The 23,866-nt window shown below is 35.9% G+C and overlaps 1 protein-coding gene across 3 annotated transcripts; it reads right to left on the bottom strand.

Annotated features, from left to right (window-relative positions):
• Positions 1-487: 487 nt before the first annotated feature.
• On the bottom strand, positions 488-21,347 carry LOC138714769 (hexokinase type 2-like). 3 transcript variants are annotated; one of them, XM_069846887.1, is made up of 10 exons: positions 21,192-21,347; positions 17,643-17,803; positions 17,338-17,500; positions 16,064-16,203; positions 14,319-14,534; positions 11,153-11,252; positions 6,651-6,840; positions 5,018-5,173; positions 3,310-3,589; positions 488-686 (listed from the first exon to the last, which is right to left on the bottom strand). In XM_069846887.1, the coding sequence occupies exons 2-10, from the start codon at positions 17,661-17,663 to the stop codon at positions 609-611; spliced, it is 1,344 nt and encodes a 447-aa protein (XP_069702988.1). In that variant the 5' UTR covers positions 17,664-17,803; positions 21,192-21,347; the 3' UTR covers positions 488-608. The 3 variants fall into 3 exon arrangements, with proteins under 3 accessions (XP_069702988.1, XP_069702995.1, XP_069703005.1); XM_069846894.1 differs by having other exon boundaries at positions 21,262-21,329; XM_069846904.1 differs by lacking the exon at positions 21,192-21,347 and adding an exon at positions 18,755-18,864.
• Positions 21,348-23,866: the final 2,519 nt, after the last annotated feature.

Here is a 23,866-nt window from a genome sequence, read left to right on the forward strand (position 1 = left end):
TAACATATTGCAATAATAACATCGGCATCTGGAATCTTGTTGATTTTTTCACGGCTTCCTTAATGTTACTTGTATCAGGAATGCAATAAGTTTCGTGGAGTAGTAGACTTTACTTAATTTTTGCAAATATTTAAAAACAATAATTAACATTGCAATTTAGGTGAAATTGCAGAGGTATGCTTCCAATTTATAATTATTACTATGTTAAACGTGTCTAAAATAATATGTTAAAAGCCTAAAGCAGTAAAATGAATGTCGCGCTTAAGCGGTAAGAAGAGGGAAATTGTTATGTGTGTTACGTTGGGAATACTGAATGTGGTATTTCACACTTACCGCGTATTGGTTCTGTGCGGAAAACAAGCAAATACGCACGATCTCGCACAAAAGCGATTTTCCTTCACTTACTAGTTCCAAAAAATAAAAAATGTTCACAAAAAATGTTTGATTATATAGGTCTGGCCTGTGAAGTTTAAGGAACATAACAAAGAAATGTAATAAATGTTTATTTACAGTATTTGAGTGTTACATGATGGATATGTTGTCTATTTTAATGATATCTGAATGAAGTCAGACGGTAAAATATAGTGCCTATACATAAACGTGTGTTATCACTTCTGGTTTGCTGCTACCGCTGCAACAAGCGCCGCTCCTCGACCGCTTCCGTCTTCGGAGAGCATCAAGTCGAACTGTTCAACAAGAAGTAGATTTCGTTAATGGAAATATATAAAGTCACTATCATTATGTTGAGTACAGGTGTGTTAAACCATTCACAATCACATTGTTAAAGATCCATTTTCCTTCCGAAGTCACAAAATCCCACTGCTCTAAAGAGAGAGAGAAAATGCCGCCTCTCTGGAAATTGCCGCCCTAGGCAACTGCCTAGGTTGAGTAATTTAATATTTACGTATATCATATATGAACGGAGTTATGCAATAAGAGACTAACCGCCAAAAATCTGTTTTCGAGATAATGACCATTGAAATAAATCTGACTTTTATTAAACATTTTATTCAAGAAGTATTTTGGAAGATTCATGAGGAAGTACATTGTGTGTCATCAGATGGTTCTTTCAGACGGGCAGACATTATTGCTATTAACGGACGCTTAAAACGGGCTCTTGCTCTTGACCCTACTATTCGTTTCGAAAGAAACCTAAATCAAGCCACCGAAGTTGATATTGAGAAGAAGTCCATATATGAACCTTGTCTGCCATATCTTTCTCAAAGTACAACGTCCCTCTTAAACAATGGTCCGTCATTGGTTCGCTGTTTGGCAGTAGAGGTTCAATCACAAAATTCACATGGAATTATCTTAAGGAACTTCACATTCCTTTTTATTGTGTAATATCTATTCTTATAAATATTATCAAGGATTCTCTTCAAATATTACGTCATCATCTCTATTTCAATTACTCCACTTATATTATTTGCCTTCAACAATTAACTTTTATTTCAAATAACATTATACTGTAAATGTTTATTATATTCAGGACCCTTGTGGTCACTCAAATTCTTTGAGCTGATGTCTTAAAAAAAATAAAAAAAATAGTCATACTATTTTACAAAAAAAAAATAGCACAAATAATACTAAAAAAGGGCTAACCGATTTTCAATAACAGACCAGCACTTGATCTAATATTGCAAAGCAAAATAAATGTTATGGAATAAACGAATTTTGCTTATAAATAGCAGAAGAATGCAGATATCATTTTTTAAAACAATCCAGCCAACAACAGATTTGTGCAAATATCTCAATTTTTTTTCAAATTGACGGTTGATCTATTGTTGCGTAACTCCATCCAATTCTTCTTTATGATAGCCCTAAATGACAATTTATGTAAACACATAGAATAACCTATAAAAATCAGCTAACACAAATCAATTCCATCTAAAAAGTATAAAAATAATTAACAAAAACGTTATGACCAAAACCCTAGATCATATATACCAAGATTGCTCGGCCTTCTAGGCTTTGACGGTAACAACTTTTGTCAGGTTTACTATGCTGCTATAAGGAGTCACGTCATAGCAACTGTACTGCCATCTCGTGTTCGTTTACTGCGGACGGGTGGCGATCCTGGCGGTTGTTCTCTTCAAAATGCTGCCGACTTTAACATAGGGATGGGTAATCTGTTACATATTGCAGTGCTTGGGAAAAGTGGCATACGTCAGTTTCCACAAGCATTTTTTATTAATTTATTGACAACTTTCCGAACATCTGCTCGCTTGGGAAAATACATATAAGTATTTCTCCCATTACAATAATTCATACAGAATAAAATCAAATCGATATAAACCAGTGTGAAGACAGTTTTTTCCTTTTCCTGTAAAATTAACATTTTTGACTTGTGCTAGGCTAAACCTATCCAGTGGCGTAGCATGAAATTTTGAGCAGAGGAAGCTAACTCAATTTGTCTTTCATGCAATATGAGAAAACGTATTACAAAAATACAGTCTTAAAATAAATAGTAGTCAATTTCAAGTCAGCAGTCGAAGATTGGTTGGAACCTCGTAAGTAACACCAATAAGGCATGACCTCAAATGATACGTAGTAAAATATGATTTCACGGTTTACACATATCTCTTAACAAATAGACACGTATACGTATAACATTAGCTCACTCCCTGTCATACTTAGAGGAATCACAATATTAGTATCATTAAGTAAGTATGCGTCTGTCTTTTGGTTGTGTCCTTCATTGACAGCAAGGGAGTCGGTCATTTCTTTTTTAAATCACACTTTTGTTCGTAAGTAGTCTTGATAATACAATTGTCCTAAAAAAAATTCAAGTAAATTAGTGTCAGGAACTGTTATTTCGCTCATTATTTATTATATCAGCCACAATGCACACTAACACTTCAACTGAACACAACTGACGAAAAGTGATAACTCGGAAACTACTTATTTTCAATGCTAAAGCTAGCTTCTTGCGAGCCTTGCGACTAGGGTAGTTTAGTTAGAAAGGGATGGAAAATCTGCGGGGTGGATTACACAGAAGAAACCAGTCTGCTTGGAAGCTGGTGTGTGCAGGCTTCTTGTTTACTGCTGCATCACAAATCATCCTGAGCTGCCGCATCACAATATTTAACGCGTAAATATAAACTCTACTAAAATTAATAAATAATTTTCTCCATAAACTGCAGGTTTATTATGAAATTATTATTAACTGGAGAAGCTAAGCTTTTTAGTTTACATTGACGCTACGCCACTGAAACTATCAGATGAGTGATTACAGATCTATAGGTCGATGGGGCTGGAACAGTTATTCCAAAGCCTGCTTCGTAACTTACAAACGCTTTCTGAACGTACCTTAATGCCGGGGTTCACGAGGGGAGTCATGTACTCCATCATCCAGTCGTGGAAGTGCGGGTGGAAGCGGTACAAGGAGCCGTCGATGGCGATGGTGATGGTCTTCTCGTTGATCTTGTTGACCAGCGTGGCCATGCTGGCGGACACCATGTGGGCGGCCCGCCTCACCCAGTGCTCGTTCACGTAGCGCACCGCCTCCAGGTCCTCCTTCGACAGGTCCGAGTACCCGAACTCTTGCTCCATGATCCTCTTCACATTGGTGTAAGTTCCTTTCGGGTCACTGGAGCCAAATACGAGGGAAATAATTGGAGTAGGCGCCTGAAGCTATCACCACTAGATAGCAATAGTATCGATATACGCACAAGCGAAACAAAGAAGCAGCAGTTGCAAGGTGCCGTCAACTATACATAAGTACACACTTTGTCTCCGGCTGGTAATGATGCACCCAAGCAGTGGCATACACTGAATTTTGTGAAGCGGGGTTATTATTAAAATAGTTTACAATTTACAGTTTTGTTCGTGTAGCTCAGTTTCTGTCAGATGCGTTTCCAATTCACTGTGGGCTAAAGCAAGGAGATGCACTATCACCTTCACTTTTTAACTTTGCTCTAGAGTATGCCATTAGGAAAGTCCAGGATAACAGAGAGGGTTTGGAATTGAACGGGTTACATCAGCTGCTTGTCTATGCGGATGATGTGAATATGTTAGGAGAAAATCCACAAACGAATAGGGAAAACACGGGAATTTTACTGGAAGCAAGTAAAGAGATAGGTTTGGAAGTAAACCCCGAAAAGACAAAGTATATGATTATGTCTCGTGACGGGAATATTGTACGAAATGGAAATATAAAAATTGGAAATTTATCCTTTGAAGAGGTGGAGAAGTTCAAATATCTTGCAGCAACAGTAACAAATATAAATGATACTCGGGAGGAAATTAAACACAGAATAAATATGGGAAATGCGTGTTATTATTCGGTTGAGAAGCTTTTGTCATCTAGTCTGCTGTCAAAAAATCTGAAAGTTAGAATTTATAAAACAGTTATATTACCGGTTGTTCTTTATGGTTGTGAAACGTGGACTCTCACTTTGAGAGAGGAACATAGGTTAAGGGTGTTTGAGAATAAGGTGCTTAGGAAAATATTTGGGGCTAAGAGGGATGAAGTTACAGGAGAATGGAGGAAGTTACACAACACAGAACTGCACGCATTGTATTCTTCACCTGACATAATTAGGAACATTAAATCCAGACGTTTGAGATGGGCAGGGCATATAGCACGTATGGGCGAATCCAGAAATGCATATAGAGTGTTAGTTGGGAGGCCAGAGGGAAAAAGACCTTTAGGGAGGCCGAGACGTAGATGGGAAGATAATATTAAAATGGATTTGAGGGAGGTGGGATATGATAGAGAATGGATTGATCTTGCTCAGGATAGGGACCGATGGCGGGCTTATGTGAGGGCGGCAATGAACCTCCGGGTTCCTTAAAAACCAGTAAATAAGTAAGTAAGTAAGGTACCTATTTTAAATGTTGTATATTATTACAACAGTGCAAACTGCAGCTAAGTAAAGCGGTTATACACAACAATGATTGTGACAAGGCTATTTTATAGAAAGAAGGATTAAAAAATACCATTGTTCAAGGTACAATTACTGAAAGTAGTCCTTTAACTATTATTATAGATTAAAGAATAAAATTGTATACTGACCTGTCAATATCAGAAACAAACTTAGTCGTGAAAACTTGCCATTTTTTCAACTTATCAGTAATATTTCCTCCGAATATAACCTTTTCTTTGGCTAGTTTCAGTAGCATCAGCCTTACTAGTTCTCCCAGATACATGCCAGATATCATTTTCTCTTGGCTAAAAAGAAAGCGACTGATTAATTAATTAATCTAAGAAATAATACAGATTAAAAAATGTTTTTTTTCATCGAAGCAGAATCTCTGAAGTTTCCAGATCCGGCAATGAACATCGCCAAGTTTGACGATCACTGCGATCGAGAAATGCAGAAGCAGAAAGAAAGCAACATCTGGTGGCAGTTAAGGTCGTCCGATCTTTGACGATACGAAGGTGATTTTGAAGCTTGAGGGACAGGCCATCAATCACAATCGATAAGAAGTCGATACTTCAGATAGTATCGTACAGTTCTTCGTGCTCCTATACAATCATATGCAATTTCTCTTTGCCCACTCTATTACCCCAGATCAAATAGGAACAGATTACTCAGTCTTATGGACTTTGAAAGCAACAATTTTTATCAATTCCGCTATGCTGCCATCTAGCTACTGCATAAGAAATCACGTTATAACTCTCATTTGAAATGCATGGAGCAACTGTACTTCAATCTAGCAATCGTTCCCAATCGACGGTGGCGATCCTGGTGGTTGTTCTCTTATACATGTTACCGTTTTTAACATGGGGATGGCCAATCTGTTATATATGTGATCAGGGGTATTACTAATAAGAACAACACATGTCCTCATTCTAAGGCACGTAGATCTAGTTTTCTCAAATTAACTTTCTAGTGCAATTTGAACTTTATTTCTGTGAGGCCATATTTATACTTATTACATGATAAGTTAACCAAAGTCTACCGTTTTTAGTAGTATTTGGTAATTATACAGAATGTTACTGAAATTCGTAGTAGCAAACAGTCAAATGATATAAACACAATTAAATTGAACTTTTTAGAAAGGAACTAAGTAAAAATTTGCTATTTTTATTTTTACTGATGAAATGGTTAATATTTTCAAGACGCAGTGATTGAAAAAGAAAGGAACTTAGTCAAACCTTTGCCTGTATCTCTAAAATAAAGTTGATGTTTATAGTACGGCACTGGTACACTGGTTTTTTGCTCTCCTGAAAAGCAGCAAATTGTGCCTTACCTATAGTTCCTTTCTAAAAAGTGCGATTTAATCAAATACCATTTCTTTTGTTGCCATGGTAACATCATGGCCTACCTAATATTTGTATTGAAATTCTCCTTTCCAAAAATATTTTTCATGAAATACCTGAAAATATAAACATAATATTTACACTGTTTTTAAATCAAATACCATTTCTTTTGTTGCCATGGAAATATCATGGCCTACCTAATATTTGTATTGAAATTCACCTTTCCAAAAATATTTTTAATGAAATACCTGAAAATATAAACATAATATTTACACTGTTTTTATTCTGTCACTGACCTGGATACAAAACATGGTATTTCACGCTTATATCATCTGAACCAGGATGAAGAGTGCAAGAGATTTATGAAATGAGATATAAGGTGTCCATTTATGAAAAAAAAAAAACATAACTTTGTCAATACTTTCATGAAGATGTAACTTACAGCTGTTTGCCTGCATTAATAGAGTGTTTATCTACTTCATTGTCAAATTCCGTACGGATGAATTTCAACGAGCCATCATCTCCAAACGCTCCACTCTCAGTGTTTATAATAACATATTGCTTTGACTTGTCTCCCTCAAATAATTCTGCATTCTCAACTTTCTCTACGTAACAGACATTGGTTCCAGTACCTGAAAGTATGAAACATTGGCATACGTCATAAGGAAATTAACTGAAAACTACTTTTTAAAATTTAAGCGTACGAGGAGAAATTGACAAGTTTTTAGCCCACCACAGACAAAATTATATTAGAATTTGACTGATACTTATTTTTTCAATACAATCCTCTTTTATTTCAGTACGATTATTAGTACGGTCCAGACTCTTCTATCTCGAATGCAATTTAGTAGTTCTTGGCTGAAACAAGTTTTTTTTTAATTGGTTTATTTTACGACGCTTTACCTACTGTGATGGTTGTCTACTGTCGGAGTGAAATGAAGGTGATAATGCCAGTGAAGTGAGTCCAGGGTCCAATGCCGAAATTCACGCAGAATTTGCTCTTAATGGGTTGAGGGAAACTCCCAGAAGAACCTTAACCAGATAACTTTTCTCAACCAGAATTTGAACTCGGGCCCTCTGACTTCACGGTCAGGCATTTTAACCATTAATCCACAGCGGTGGAAAACCCAGTTATTCACTACTTCTATCACACCGTTACCGCTCTTGAATTTTATTCCCTAAGTCCTGTTTAAGCTTTGAAAACAGAAATTAGTCTGCTGAAACCAAATCCGGTAAATATGGCGGACGTCTAAATCCAACCCCAGCCATAAGCTTGAAACGGTGGAACCAAAAAGGTGTACTATAGTCGCGACGCTGTTATTCCTGGCGTGACTCCTCCTCTTTGCTTACGTCTTAGGAAGTGAAGGCTCTATAAAGTCTAGGTAGGTAGTATTGTTTGCCATTTTTGTTCTTTCGTTGCCCAACTACCAGACGAGGGATCTATTTGCCGCACCGTTAAACATTATCATGTCGTAGCTCCTATGATAACAAATCAAACGCACTGCAATTGAGCAAATAATTGAGCGGCAAATAACGTCCTCGTGTGTTTTCTGCGAACCCAACGAAAGAGCCAAATTGGCGGGCGATTATAGTAAGTATTTATCGAGCCTTAGGAAATGCATCAGCGAATCACAAGACGCACGCGTTTAAATATAGCCGACCGGCAACGCGATTGGCTGCCGGAAATTAGAGCGACGGGACTATAGTATGGTCGTCAAATTACCCATAGTTCATCTCTTTTTCCGGTGTGTTTATCAGCTGTTTTGTTCGTATTATCACAGTCTACTATATACAGTCACGAAGTTTTGAGGGCGCTAGAAACATTGGACTGTGACGGTACTATTTTGCATTGCCTGTAATGAGGCGATATTAGCGATCCTAGTGGTGAGCAACTTATCTAATGTTTGCATATTTACTACGCATTGAGCTTCGCGACTGTATATACTAGACTGTGGTATTATTACGATTACAAATTGTTTCGTGTTATTGTGAATATTTCGAAAGTGTAGACAAGTTCAGCAGGAGTTATTTTTTTTTTATAAATAAGCTCAATTGTAGAATATGTCCGTTGATATGTCCCCCTATGCTTTAACATATGAAGGAGTGCCAACATCCTTCATGATACGAGAAAGAATGTGGAAATGAAGTGTTCAGTCCAAGTCACAACCATAACACTTTTAATAAATATACAGTGAAACACACATTGATATAATAATCTGCTAGTAGTTCTGTTACCTCCACATCCATTCTAATCCGTTTGCGTATGACCAAAACCGATAGTAGCAATTTAATATTTGGCAATTGGCGGTATTTCGCGGTGCATTATGGGGCGTAGAAGGTGTAGTTTGAGATCATATCCGTCGCATCGATTTCAAGCATATTTCCCTTGGAGTACTCCCTCCTTTCTTTTTATCCTCTCAGTCTAAATCAAACTCTTGTAATGTCACTTCAGTTACATAAGATCTGTTGAAGCATTATTCTCTCATCTATGCAGTTTTCTCATAGTCGCCTCATGAGGTTAATTTTCTATAAAATCAATCATGAAAATTTTTTCAGCATCTCAAGAAAACTAAGGGAATTGCTTTTGGGGGGACGCGGGTTCGATTCCTGCTTGGGCTGATTACCTGGTTGGATTTTTTCTGACGTTTTCCACAACTGTACGGCGAATGTCAGGTAATCTATGGCGAATCCTCGGCCATCTCGTCAACTACCATCTCGCTATCACCAATTCCATCGACACTAAGTGACCTAGTAGTTGATACAGCGTCGTTAAATAACCAACTAAAAATTTTTCTTTGCGCTAGGAAAGGTGTGAACTCGTGTTTCGTCCACAGTAATATACCTCAGCAAAAACGTTTTTACCTGTTTGAAAACATTGGAAAATCTCAAGGCAACATTCCACCCTTTCCCGCTTCTAATAATCAGTCAATATTTTAGGGATTCACCTGATATAGAATAACGTATAACAAAATAAACTGAAAATAATGTTTGGTAATGAAATTCACTGTCATGGGCTAAAATTGATTACCTCTTTCGTACTAATTATAATCTGTTATTATTTTATTATGCCTATTAATATTATTCATTTTACCATTAGTATTATAGGTATTATTTTATAGCCAAGCGTCCACACCTGTGGAGTTACGGTTAGCGCGTCTGACCGCGAAACCAGGTGGCCCGGGTTCGATTCCCGGTCGGGGCAAGTTACCTGGTTGAGGTTTTTTCCGGGGTTTTCCCTCAACCCAATATGAGCAACTGCTGGGTAACTTTCGGTGTTGGACCCCGGACTTATTTCACCGGCATTATCACCTTCACCTCATTCAGACTCTAAATAACCTCAGATGTTGATAAAGCGTCGTAAAATAACCTACTAAAAATTTATAGCCAAGATTTTAGCAATATACAGAGTGATTCAAGAAAAATAGTAAATAGTTTAGAGGGTGGAAGTAATATGAACTATTCTGACAATGAGTAAAAAGGTTCATATAAAAATGTGTACAATTTTCAAAAAGTGTAGAAATGCTGCTGTTAGAATGTTATGTATAAACAAGCCTTACACATGGTATGGACGAAAAACAAATAGCTAGCCTACGTACTATTGATTACATACAATGGAATAGTACATGTCATTCTTCTGAGATCATCTAAGGGCAGTACTGTTCATAATGGGTGTAGAAAACAGCTTTTTGTATTTTTCTTGTCTACAAGGATGGACATTTCTTCCAGCATGACGGAGCGCCTGTCAGGTGCAACATAATGTAAATCTCACAATTTACAAACGATGGATCGGCCGCGGTAGCTAAGTGCTATTGACTACATACAATGCAATAGTGCGTGTCACTCTTTTGAGATGTCTAAGCGCAGTACTGTTCATAATGGATGGACAAAAACAGCTTTTTGTAATTTTCTTGTCTACAAGGATGGACATGTTCTTCCAGCATGACGGAGCCCCTGTCAGATGTAACATAATATAAATCTCACAATTTCCAAACGATGGATCGGCCGCGGTAGTCACGTACATTGGCCACCAAGATCCCCAGACTTTATTTCTGTCTATTTTTTTTCTGTGGGGGTGGATGAAAGGCCAAATGTACAAAAACAAAAAAAAAAAAAAACATAAGGGACGAATTTGTCACTCGCATTATGAATATTGCTGTCATCATAAAAGAACAAGTCGATCACAGAAGAGCAACACTTATTGTTGTTAACAGAGCGGAAACGTGTACTGAACTGTTGAAATGTGTTGATACAATGCAATTAAGCAATAAGTATAATCATTAAATCATTTGTCTTTCTAGAATTTGGAATTCCTCGTTAGAGATCTTTCCTTCTCCACTCTGTCCTAGAGTAGTGATCGACAGAATTTTTGTCATCACACTTCTCTAGCTGAAGAGGCGAATTGAAGCCGAAACAGAGAAAACGCAAAACAATAAATAGAGTTTACACTCTTGAAAATACAAGTTTGTGTTTTCACGTGTCTTTTCCAAAGGTTTGATCCTTTGATTGCATTTGGTATTATCCTTTGCAGTCTTTGGATCTTCCAAAGGTTTTGACCTGTGATACACAAAATGGGATGATATTCTTTGACCCAGTTTGCGAATCTCCGGTTTCGAACTATTCGGTTCTCATCTCGTCTTTCCTTCTTGCCACTTGTAACTTATGCGTAACATTCAAACAGCTGTATCTCCACACCCATTCAAAATTGGACACATGTTCATAAGAACTTTTGTACTCAGAATTGTCCATACCATCACTTTCCCCTGAAACATTTACTATTACTTCTGAATCATGTCCTTCCGAATGTCTTCAGTAAATATATCATAACACTATCCATTGAACATATGAATACTTTAATATTCAATATTAATTTGTTGTCAACTATTTTCCCCGTTCACTTCTGCATTATTTCTACATTATTCGCCTTAAACAAAAGCTTATCCATACCTATAATAAGTCCTATTTTAGTGTTCTGGTCTTTCCATGCACACGACATCAGGGTTCCTGTCGTGTCATTAAGAACGGCACATATTTTTATTTTCACATCCTGCAAACAATGGAAGAGATTCAAATTTGTTGTGAAAGTACAGTATATACTATGATTTGTAATAAGATTTGGTCAAATCTTTGGAAGTTTATAGACGAGTCAATTACAAAAATGTATGAATAATAATTCACTTTCGTCAATATCATTGTGAGACGCTCAACTGGTTAAACCAGCGAATAGGGATTATAAAGAATGGACACTGAGCGAATTTTCCTGTGTTTTTTTCTCTGTGCGCCGGCGTTTAGTTCCACTTTCAAGCGCTAGAGGTTAGTGTAATCGAGCATACGCTAAGATAATAATTGAGTATAGAGTTGAGACAGGATCCAAACATCGCCTACCTTATTGCATAATCCAGTAACGCTTTGCTTCAAATAAATTCAAGTTAACAGCTTTTCCTTATTTCTCAGTGACAAACTAGTAGTACCGGTAATAATAATTTTTATATTTCAGATATAATAAATTATATTATAAAATAATATAATACATTATAAAATTATGTATTAAAATCGTTTAATATTTGTATATAATATAATATAGGTATATGGTTTTACTTCCCATAAGAGTTTTGTTTTTCCATTTTCAACACTACCAAATCATTAAATATTTTAATTGTTGTTGGGGTCAACGTCTCAACTCTCATTATAAAGGAACTCTAGAGTCTAGACATTACAGATAATGACGGATTTATTATTTCATCGGTCCAATTTATTGTATTTGAGTACATAATGTACCTAGATGAATTAATTATGTGTTATATTTCCGCTGTGTCGACTGCTAGCTGGTGTGATGTCAGCGCCAACTCTAGGGAGAAAGCAGAATCTCACGCTCTAGCTGGCTTGAAGATCATTGAAATCAGTCCGGCTACATCAAAGGTACCGACGCGAAGTGTCCATACTTAGTTACCTATACGCTGGGTAAACATTTATTTTGCCAAAATGATCCCCTACGCATGAGGATTCTCACATAGTAAATTATTTAGTACCATATCTATCTTGAAGTTCTTGTAAGATATATTACACTATGTAAGTACATTAAAAATTAGAAGTTTTACATTTTTGGGCCCAAATACATCTAATTCTTTAAAGGGATAAATTTTTATATAATAAAGCCATATATTTAAACTTTAATTTGGTACCTGAATGGAGAAGTCTTTTCCACAATTAGAAGCCTACTTTATAACCGCCAAAAGAATAAAAAAAATATCGAAAATTCTTAAATAGGAGAAAACAGGTATTAAAATAACGTAATGCGTAGGAAGTAGATATAGTACGCTTATACTAAGAGGGCCCAAATAATTAAGAAACTATTGAGGTAATGGGTAAATATATATACATGACATAACTTATATGTTTAAAATGCAGGTAGTAGGCCATTACGATACAAAGGAGGAGAGTTGAGACGGCGCTGTGGATAGGGACCCGGCATTGCTCAGATGGGAAGAGCACTCAGCGCGCCAAGCTGAGGGTCCTGGGTTCGATTCCCAGTGCCGGAACGAATTTTTCTTTGCTAATAAGTAATGGGTAAAAGTCATCTATTTAAAAAATAGAAGTAATGAGCTTTCAGATGAGGCGGAAATTTAATTTATCAAAATGTTGAAGAAAACTGGCCGTGTATTGTGGGTCCCTATCACCACGGCATGGCGCGTCCTCAGGTTGCGGATAGAGGAGACGGCCTCCAGATATGGAGGGTAGCTGCGAATATATTGAATAAGCAGTCGCGGACAGCCGATGAAGGGTGGTCCTCCAGCTTGGGGGTTGGGCTAAGGGCTAACAGCCCATCACCGTAAAAAAGAGCTTGTTACGAATCCCCAACATAAAAAACTCGGTTAAGAGAGAAGTTTTATATAATTCTTATTTAATTTGATATTTCCAAGAAACTAATTCTTTTAATTAAAATATGTCTCAGTGAAACATACAGCAGAGTTCATATAGGTCAGTTTCTGTCAGATGCGTTTCCAATTCACTGCGGGCTAAAGCAAGGAGATGCACTATCATCTTTACTTTTTAACTTTGCTCTAGAGTATGCCATTAAGAAAGTCCAGGATTACAGAGAGGGTTTGGAATTGAACGGGTTACATCAGCTGCTTGTCTATGCGGATGACGTGAATATGTTAGGAGAAAATCCACAAACGATTAGGCAAAATACGGGAATTTTACTGGAAGCAAGTAAAGAGATAGGTTTCGAAGTAAACCCCGAAAAGACAAAGTATACGATTATGTCTCGTGACCAGAACATAGTACGAAATGGAAATAGAAAAATTGTAAATTTATCCTTTGGAAAAGTGGAAAAATTCAAAAACTTTGGAGCAACAGTAACAAATATAAATGATACTCGGGAGGAAATTAAACACAGAATAAATATGTTATTATTCGATTGAGAAGCTTTTATCATCCAGTCTGCTGTCAAAAAATCTGAAAGTTAGAATTTATAAAACAGTTATATTACCGGTTGTTCTGTATGGTTGTGAAAGTTGGACTCTCACTTGGAGAGAGGAACAGATGTTAAGGGTGTTTGAGAATAAGGTTCTTAGGAAAATATTTGGTGCCGAGAAGGATGAAGTTACAGGAGAATGGAGAAAGTTACACAACACAGAACTGCACGCATTGCATTCTTCACCTGGCATAATTAGGAACATTAAACCAGACGTTTGAGATGGACAGGGCATGTAGCACGTATGGGAAAATCTAGAAATGCATATAAAGTGTTGCTTGGAAGAACTGAAGGGAAAAGACCTTTGGAAAGACCAAGGTGTAGATGGGAGGATAATATTAAAATGGATTTGAGGGAGGTGGGGTATGATGGTAGAGACTGAATTAATCTTGCTCAGGATAGGGATCAATGGCGGGCATATGTGAGGGCGGCAATGAACCTCCGACTTCCTAAAAGCCATTTGTAAGTAAGTTGAATAAAACTGCATTTCAAGGGTAGATATATATCTTAACAAAAATAGATCGAAACTTCACAATTCTTTCTGGGAAATCCTTTAGTGATGACCCATCATACCCGACGTAATAAAAGTCAAGACTTCAACAGCCAGAAGTGGGCGAAAGAAACGGCGCTACTCACTCCTCTTCGAGCGATGGCTTCCTCTAACAGCTGCACCACATCTTTGCCAATGACGCCGCTCACTTTGAAGCCCTTCGTCCAGCGTTCCAGGATTCCCTTCGTCAGTCCTTGTTGTATGAGCGGGAAACTGAAGGTGAATCCCAAAGGCAGAACTTCATTCACAAGGCCCTTATCCTTCGCAAAGGTTGCCAAGCACTGCGCTATGTGGTCAAAGAGCTGAAAAATTAAATATCATAACCACAGAGTGCACGATAATCTCCTACCTACAAACTTCGTAAAGTAATACAGGCTGAAATGAGACTTCATGCATTTGTTTAAATTTAAAGCGATGAATCGTTGAAGTGAAACAACAAGTTTTTTGTAATTTGTTTCTTTTTTATGGTTTTCAAGAAATCATGTGATGTGTTGGAATACCACAGGGGAACGGGAGTACCCGGATAAAACTCCTGGACCACGGATTTGCCAATTACAAGTTATAAATTCAGAGTGGAGTGAGATTTAAACCCGTGTCCCCTGGCTTACAAGCCCAGCGCGCTAGCACTGAAACACACTGTCGGTTCCTCGGTAAATACTGAATATGAAGAAAATTCGACCTATCGTTTAAGAGAAATATCATGATAATGATGATGATAACATGTCCAAAACTATTTTATTAATAAGTTTTTATTATTTTGTCAGCAATTCAAATATTTTTAATATAAGATATTATATCTATGCGAAAAATATTGAAACTGATTTTTGTAGCATCACAATATTTCTTCTCAAAAGAAATTTAAAATTGCTCGATATACAGGGTGTAACAACTTTAATGTTTAGAATTTCTGGAACATGTTCCCTGACACATTCTACGTTGATTAAACCTAACATACCTATATCCGAAATTGAGAGGTTACAGAGATAACAAAGCTGGAAAAAATAGAACTTCTTGCAGCTCCAAGCATTATGCCGTTTATACCAGGCCTATTTATGGCATTACTAAGTAGAGATACATAAGAAACATTTGAAAAGCAGTGAATGAAGGAAATTTTACTTTTAAGAGAAATTAAATTAAAATTGTTTAGGTTGCTAAGGAAATGAAACAGACAACAGTTTAAAATAACAGTTGTGAGAAAAATAACCGTATTGTGACTAGTCTTTTTATTGAGTTTTGACCATTAAAACACGCCTTTTGTGTACACACATCAGGAATACGCCGACATAGTTCATGTGTATGGACTGTGTGATGGCAATGCAACAGCTGCTGTTTTGGCATATCAAGCACGGTTCCCAAATCGTAGGATTCCTAGTGCACAGGTATTTTCACGTGCCTATTGGCAAATTTCAAGAAGTACAATGTTTGGAATCTTAAGGACATTTTTTTCAACTTTGCACTACTTCTTTCATACTCACAAGTAGTTGATATTAAAATGTAATACGGTAATAATAAAAATAATGACATAGACATGTCATTTTCGGAAATTGGTGTTACTTCTTTCAGTATTCAGCGATAAAATTAAACTCAAAAATTTAACTTTGGGGTACAAATAATCCAAAGCTATAGAACTTTGGATATAGGTATGTTAGGTTTAATCGACGTAGAACGTGTCAGGGAACATGTTCCAGAAATTCTAAACATTAAAGTTGTTACACCCTGTATATTGCTTGGACTAACTACATACATGGAAAATTGTTAATTAGTTTCGCTTCTTAAATGGTTAGTTTGTATTCATTATCACAGAAAATAATGGAAATTACTATCCTCTCACCATCTTAGCAGTTCCTGTCATGATCTCTTGTGGTATAACAAAAATCGTGGAATCCATTTTAAAATTGCCCTCGTCAAGCGTGACGCAGAGCACTCTGAAGTTGGTACCGCCAAGATCCAGGGCCAGAAACTTCCCCTTCTCTAAAATTATTGTCATAAAAACCAAACAAACAAATATGCACGTTAATACAACAGAAATAAAAATATTTTATTTTCGTTTATTTCTATTTTATTATTTTCCTTCTACAAGGTAAGTTGACATGAAGACAAAAAATAGTGAATAAAATATAAAAAAAAATAAAATTAATAAAATTAATGAGTTAACCTGACTTAAATGGTGAGCAAGAATAAACTGGCAATTACAAAACAATATAGCATCATGCAGATAACGAAAAATTTTAAAACAACTGAAATAAAACATTATATCTGACTATACAAATATGTCTAAAATTTGCTACACAACCTTTATTAGCCTGTAGGCTTATATCTTATAGCAATGTATTGTCAAGGCCAAAATCTTTTAAAATTTGGGCCGTCAATTTTGGTATCCTGTTCCGAGCTCCGACGAGAAGGCCTCTGATTCCTATTTCATCTAGTTGGTGCCGTTCTTTATAGAAATCCACATTAGAGAAATATATTGACCTTTTCTCTCCGTCTACTTCCTGTGGTATGAGATGTCTCTCAAACCTAACTGTAGAATCTAAAATATACTCTTTCTTAGCAGGGGAATTCATGACAATGGAGTGGCAATTGATGACCTTATAGAATGATGGAGGCTGTTACAGAGGACTTCACCAAACGGACAAGAGCCCAAGACATGAGTCAAGGTTTCTATTTCGCTACATCTTCTGCAGCGGTTATTATCTGGACTCCTTTAGACAGACAGACGATCAATCTCTTTGCCATTGTTGCGCGTACTTACTCTCACGGCCACCGTCTGTACTACCGACGTGAGGAAGTTTAAATCCTATTTAATGACCTATATGTACACACTATTTTCATTATGATTCCACCGATATTAGAATTCTACAGCCATTTAATAATACCTAATTTCTTCCCGCTCACATTGTATTTTTCTTTGCAACAAGGAAAAAAAGGTAATGAAAGGTGAGTATTTTCCACGAAATAATTACTTCACAAACTTCTCTGCATAGTTGGTCTTGATTTTTCGCATGGTTTTTTTTAGCTATTTACCTATAATCTAGAGTCGTCTTTTCCAGTTGCTAGATTTTACATATAAATAACAAAACATTTAACGATGTAATAAATGATTACCTTTTCCAGTTGGTAGATCTTGCACATAAGTAATGAAACATTTAACTACGGAATTTTTGTGAGTCTTCGCACCTAGTCCACGGTTAATATCGTGAAGAAATTTTTTCATTAGCTCCTTAGCCTTGTCTTCTGTTATTATGAGCTGCTCGCAGATCTGTTTAACCTGGGCAAATTTTGCAGAATAAATCACGTTTACATTACTAAACAGCAAGCACTTAACTAATACTTGAAATAGGCTACTGTAAATTCACATAAAATATATAATGCACGAGAACACTATGGAGAGATTAAAATTAATACGTTACCCTTTCAGGAACTTCTGTCATGGTTGTAAATTTTAAGAGTTTGTGAAATCACCAATAAATTTATAACTGTCAAAATGTGGTATACAACAATGTTAGATTGTCAGCATATCAATAAAAATCCATAGCCGCCTTTAATACTTGATGTCACAATCTCATGCCTCCTGAAAGAAACAAATGACACTTGAAAACAATTTAAAAAAATACCGGCTCTGTGCTCTGCATACATTTTGTTGGTACTACTTATAAAATTTCCTGCAGTATTAAAACTATCTGTACGTAAAATCGAGTCATTTTGGAAATAATGTAGAGTACATTAAAAATATGCAACATTTCCATGTTGAATTTATTAAAAATAAAATTAAATAGTAAAATGATATTTATTACATGCCATGGAGGTCCACAGGGTAGTCCCATTTTTTTCTGGATAATCGGCATGAATGGCAGTAGGGATGTCAGTCCTATGTGTCCGCCGTAAGGAAATAACCCTGGTATTCACTGCTGTTAGTGGCGAGTAAATCCAGGAGCTTTTGGATGAATAGAATCAAATCCTTTACCTTCCGGCTTCCAGCATAATGCCTAAACCTCGACACTGCCACGTATCCCGACTTTATGAGATATAATAAAATTGCGCGTACATCATATACTGTGAATAGGCCTATATATAATCGAATACTATGGGATTTGAAATAGATGTTCATATTTGTTTTCATTTATGTTTTTACAGACGTCCGCCGAGTTAGCTCTATGGTAGCGCGCCTGTCTCTAGACTAGCCGGTTCGGATTCGATTCCCGGCGGAGTCAGAAATTTTCATGTAAAATTTCTACCTTGGGACTAGGAGAGATGGCGGTGCACAACTTCTAATAATTAAATTACGCATCAATATGCCTGGGTTAAATCCCAAATCTCTCCGCAATGGATATGAAGAGAAGGAATACTGATTTGTCCGTCAGATGGGGACGTTAAGCCTGGCGGCCCCCTTGGTGCTATTCGACAGGAGTAGGCTATGTGCCGGCACCGAGTTTCCCTTCTCCCTCCATCATCATCATCATCATCATCATCCTCACCCATTCCCTACACTACACTTACACCGAACACTTACACATACACTCACCCTAGTACAAGACATAGCTCTTCACAGATACACATCATGCATAACGTGGCCCGCCGAAGTGGTATGCAACTTGAAAATGGGTCACAGTTCTGCCATCTATTCACAGTATACATTAGACACACGCACACACACACACATATACATGTTTTTACAGATCGCGTTTAAATTTAACAAGATAGAGCCTCTTTCATAATCGCTTGTAGGCCTACTTCATACTTTGCCTCCTCATGTCATCCAGACAACAATGCAATTGATAATCGAAACGATTCACACATCAATATGACGCTCTTATGACGCCTTATTGACGTCAGTGAGTTGTTTGAAATAATTACTCTACAAATTTATTAATAATGTGTCACTACAGAGAATCGGATTCATTTAGAAATTAACTCTTTTCTTTCTTTATCTTAGTTTAACCTCTCCCTTTTAGGTGCATTTATACGACCCACGTCACACGGGCCTATAAATTATAGCCAGAGTTAAATATCGTACTTTACAACTAGACTATGTTAAATTAATTTATTTCTGTGTTTATACTCCCCGCATTTATTAATCATCCCAACTGTGTAAGAATAATAATGAGAGAGGGGAGAGGATGGTATTTTTTAAAACTTTTTTCCTATTTGGTGTAAAATATTAATTTTTTGTATGTAGAGAGCTCATAGCTGTAGCAACGCAATCCAATATAAATATTTGGAAAAAAAAATTATTTGAGGGTCCAAATTTGAAAAAAATCTACCCAATGCAGGATTGTACTAAAACCGATATATCTAAACCGTTTTTAAAGATAGATTCAAACAGTTTTTTGTAATGTATTTGCAAAAGCATGTTCTACAAACTGTCTGTAACAGAATTTTGATATTGGTCTATACGTTTGTAAAATAAACAATTAAAATTTAATAGCACTTTTCTAATTTCCTTTTTTGCAAACAAACGCACGTATTTTTAAAATGAAATAAATGAACAAAATTCTGTTACAGAGAAACGTTTCCTAGTAGTCTAAAGAATGTGTGTTCTAAATGTCATGCATGTATATTTAATAGTTCATAAATTATATCCATTTTTGTCTGGCAATGTAGCAAAAAAAATGAAGTTACCGTAAACCGATAAAAGGGGGAGTGTGATTTAAAAATCCATAGCGCAGGAAGTTTAAAAATGACGTCTCAACATCCGATAAGGGCACAAATACCCACAAAATGTTATGCAATGCATTCCAAATATAACAAAGAGTATTTTAAAGAAAAAAAAATTGTTTAGAAAATTTAATTTACTGGAAACAACAATAAAAGTCGGCGAGTGATTTAAAAATCCATAACGCAGGAAGTTTAAAAATGGCGACTCAACATCCGATAAGGGCACAAATACCCACAAAATGTTATGGGATGCATTCCACGCGTATCACAGAGTATTTTAAAGAACAAATTTTTTTGTTGAAAATTTACTCATTTTTCACCAAAAAATATATCCTCTCTCCTTAACCTTAATATTTTATCACAGCTAACTGGATTCGAAACGAATTTGTTTTAAACACATAATTTCAGTCATCCAGGGTCTACTACAATTAATGACGTCACAGTATTAACGGAAAGTGTGACCAGATTTCTAGAATGTCAAACGCATAAACGTTTCGCGTTAGAAGAGATTTCTAGCGGTCATTAGCTAAAGCTCCAATATCTCTCTTTCGTGTGGTGTTCCCACCCTTGAATGCAGGTAATAGACAATGGCATAGAATGTCGCGTAGCTACGGATATTTACATAGGCTTGCTTGTACTCCATTTCCTTGTTTCTATTTCATCATACAAAATAAGTAGTAATATTGAAGCAGTTAATTTATTAAAGAAAACATATTAATCAATAATACGAGTAAAATTGTTTTAATTATAATAGAATCGGTTATTTCGAAAACGTAATATGTGATATTTTCGCGCATGTTACTTGTTTCAACCGCTCATTACTCTTTCCTATAACACATTGTTGTTAAAAATCATAAAACAAGTCACATATTTCATCTCTAGAAATGAATAAGAAACGGACTTTTAGTTTGATTAATGTAATAAATGCAACTGAAGTCGTTTCCGCAGAACTGTACATGTTACGTTTTCGAAATAACCGATTCAATTATTTTTAAAGTGACTGGAAGTTGACCGTTACATTTTTAATTCTACGTAGGCCTATATCATTGTATAAATGATGGGAATAAAATAGATGTAAGTGTATTTTACTTCTTGTAACTGACAAGAAACTTAAAGATAACATGATGACACATTAAAATTTTGCAAATGAGAAGTATTTTTTTTTAACAATTTTCATTTGAAACTTCCTTAACTTGGTATCTAGAAGAGACCTGCTGCCAAAGCGAAATAAATTTTCGTATATTTTCTTTACGAGTAATCATTTATTTTAAACAAACTATTTCTTGTAAATATTTCACACTTACGTATCACTTGAGAAAATATCTAGTATCAAACTACAGCACGAAAGTGATGTTGAATTTTTTATTTATAAACCTCTTTTGCAGCACACTTCACACCACGAACCACGCACAAATATAAAAGAAGTCTGGTCTACTATGTAAGAAACTCAGAAGATGTGAAACACCTCCTTTATATATCCTTAAGTAGTATCGTTCATTATCACTGAAATGGCGAAATCTGATATGTAAAACATTGCGAAACATTCTTAAAACGCATCTAATGTCTGTGTGAGATTTTCCTTCATTCCTGACCTAAGGTCAACACGTTAGTTGTGAAATGCTTAACAATTCATCAAACTCTTCTCCAATATTTCCTATTTTATCAGCAGTTGATAAGATTACAACCAAGAATGATGCAACTATAATAAGGAAATTCTTTTGTTTCTGCTTACGTAACTCATCAACTTCTTATATCAAAGGTGAAACTAACTTTTTGCGTTTCGTTTAATATTGATGTTACAGTGATTTCGTCACTGTCAATATGTGTATACTGTCAACCCTGGATATAGTGAACTCGGTTATAGTGAACATTCGGCTATAGTGAACCTAAATCGTTGATCTCGACCGTCATACATTAAAAAGTACATTAATATTTCCGTTTATAGTGAACCCTCGCTTCGGTTATAGTGAATCTTAAAAATTGAAGTTCCAAGTTGTATCCCGACAAATTCTTATTTGAAATCGCACCTTCTTGTATAAAATTGAAAGAATGTGTTGAGAACAACATTATAAGTTTCTTACTTCTTTAGTCAAAGGTCAAAGGTAGGATTAGTGATTTCTAGACAATGAGCTGTAATCCAGGCAACGCGTGACGACCTTGCCTCACTCCACCATTGAAGGGTTGCCATTTTGTTCTCTACTGTAATTTCTAATCTTCCACAGTCAAGGGGTTGCCTTTTGTTCTCATAAACATTTCCATTATGACTGATAGCATCCAAACAACGGAAAATGAAATTACCTTCTTTTATTAAAAGGAGACGGACTTTAGTGTATGTATGTATGTATGTATGTATGTATGTATGTATGTATGTATGTATGTATGTATGTATGTATGTATGTATGTATGTATGTATGTATGTATGTATGTATGTATGTATGTATGTATGTATGTATGTATGTATGTATGTATGTATGTATGTATGTATGTATGTATTTATTCACACTGCAATGGGTATATACCCGGTGGCAGTGGTAACTAATTACACTCAATAATGACAATAATAAACTTATTAATTAAAAATACAATTAATGATAATACTAATAATTAATACTAATAATAATAATAATAATAATAATAATAATAATAATAATAATAACAACAACAACAACAACAACAACAACAACAACAACAGGGAATATACTAAATTAAATGAAACGATCACTTAAAATAACATTTGAAATATTCTAATTTGTATCTTAAAACTAAGATCGAACTAAAACCCACGAGTATATGTTCATATCTGCACAAGTACCTTTCAACATTACACTCATTTCGCTGTCAACTCACTCACTGCACTGGAACTACGACACATTTCACTGATTCTATCCTGATTTCACTAACACTTCAAAAACATTTCACTGTTCAAATTCTTTGCACTGCCACTATAAACTATAAAGCTTCACTGACAGGAACACGTTTCACTTACACAGCACACTTCACTGACTCGACATACTTCTTCACTGATACAACACACTTCACTGACACAACATAATTCTTCACTGATAAAACACACTTCACTGACACAACATAATTCTTCACTGATACAACACTTCAATAACAACATATCATTTACACCCTTTAAATACTGTGTATAATTACCGTCTATTAGTAAGGTCCTTAAGCCTATTTTTAAATGCATTTTTGGTTGTTGGTAAAGCCTTTAGTAAGTCTGCAGGTAAAGCATTCCAGTCCCTGATAGTACGATTGAGAAAAGAAAACTTTCCAGTGTCCGTCCTCTGCCTTCTTTCCCTCAATTTATATGAGTGGTCGTTCCTTGAAGAGTATGTCCAGAGCATAAATGAAGATACGATTCCGATGGTTTTCAAACGCCATCAAGTGACCCGGGAAATTCCCAGGCTGAGTACGCATTCATACCATAACAGCGCTTGTCATTTCTACCTGATCAGTCTGTTTCTAGTGTTCTAACAGTGAATGTACTCTATAAAAATATCGAAGTGTAAAGTGTTTTCTTTGGAAGATAAGGCGATTATTATAAGTGACATTGAACGCGGTCTTTCGCAAGAGGAAGTGGGTCGACAGTATAGTTTAAATAAATCAACTGTGAGTAATAGTATACAGTGTAATCCATTCCACAAAAATGAAATGTTTTAATTGCTGTATAGTATTTTATTTTCTTGTTCACAATTTCATTCATTCCTGTCATTTAAGGTTAGGGAAGAAACACTTCGGATTTAGTGAACCTCGGATATAGTGAACGAAATGGTCTGCAAAGGTTCGCTATAACCGAAGTTGACTGTATTTTGCAAATTTGTGTCAGAACATTCTTTTACCGTCGCTCTTATATCTTTCACACATTACAATTGACATGTAAGTATCATCATCATCATTATCATCATCATCATCATCATATCAGGTTGAAGAAGCGGTACCTGACGAGGTTGAAAGTTGATCACTGCGG

This window comes from Periplaneta americana, chromosome 2, assembly GCF_040183065.1.
Source record: "Periplaneta americana isolate PAMFEO1 chromosome 2, P.americana_PAMFEO1_priV1, whole genome shotgun sequence".
Taxonomy (NCBI): Eukaryota; Metazoa; Arthropoda; class Insecta; order Blattodea; family Blattidae; genus Periplaneta; species Periplaneta americana.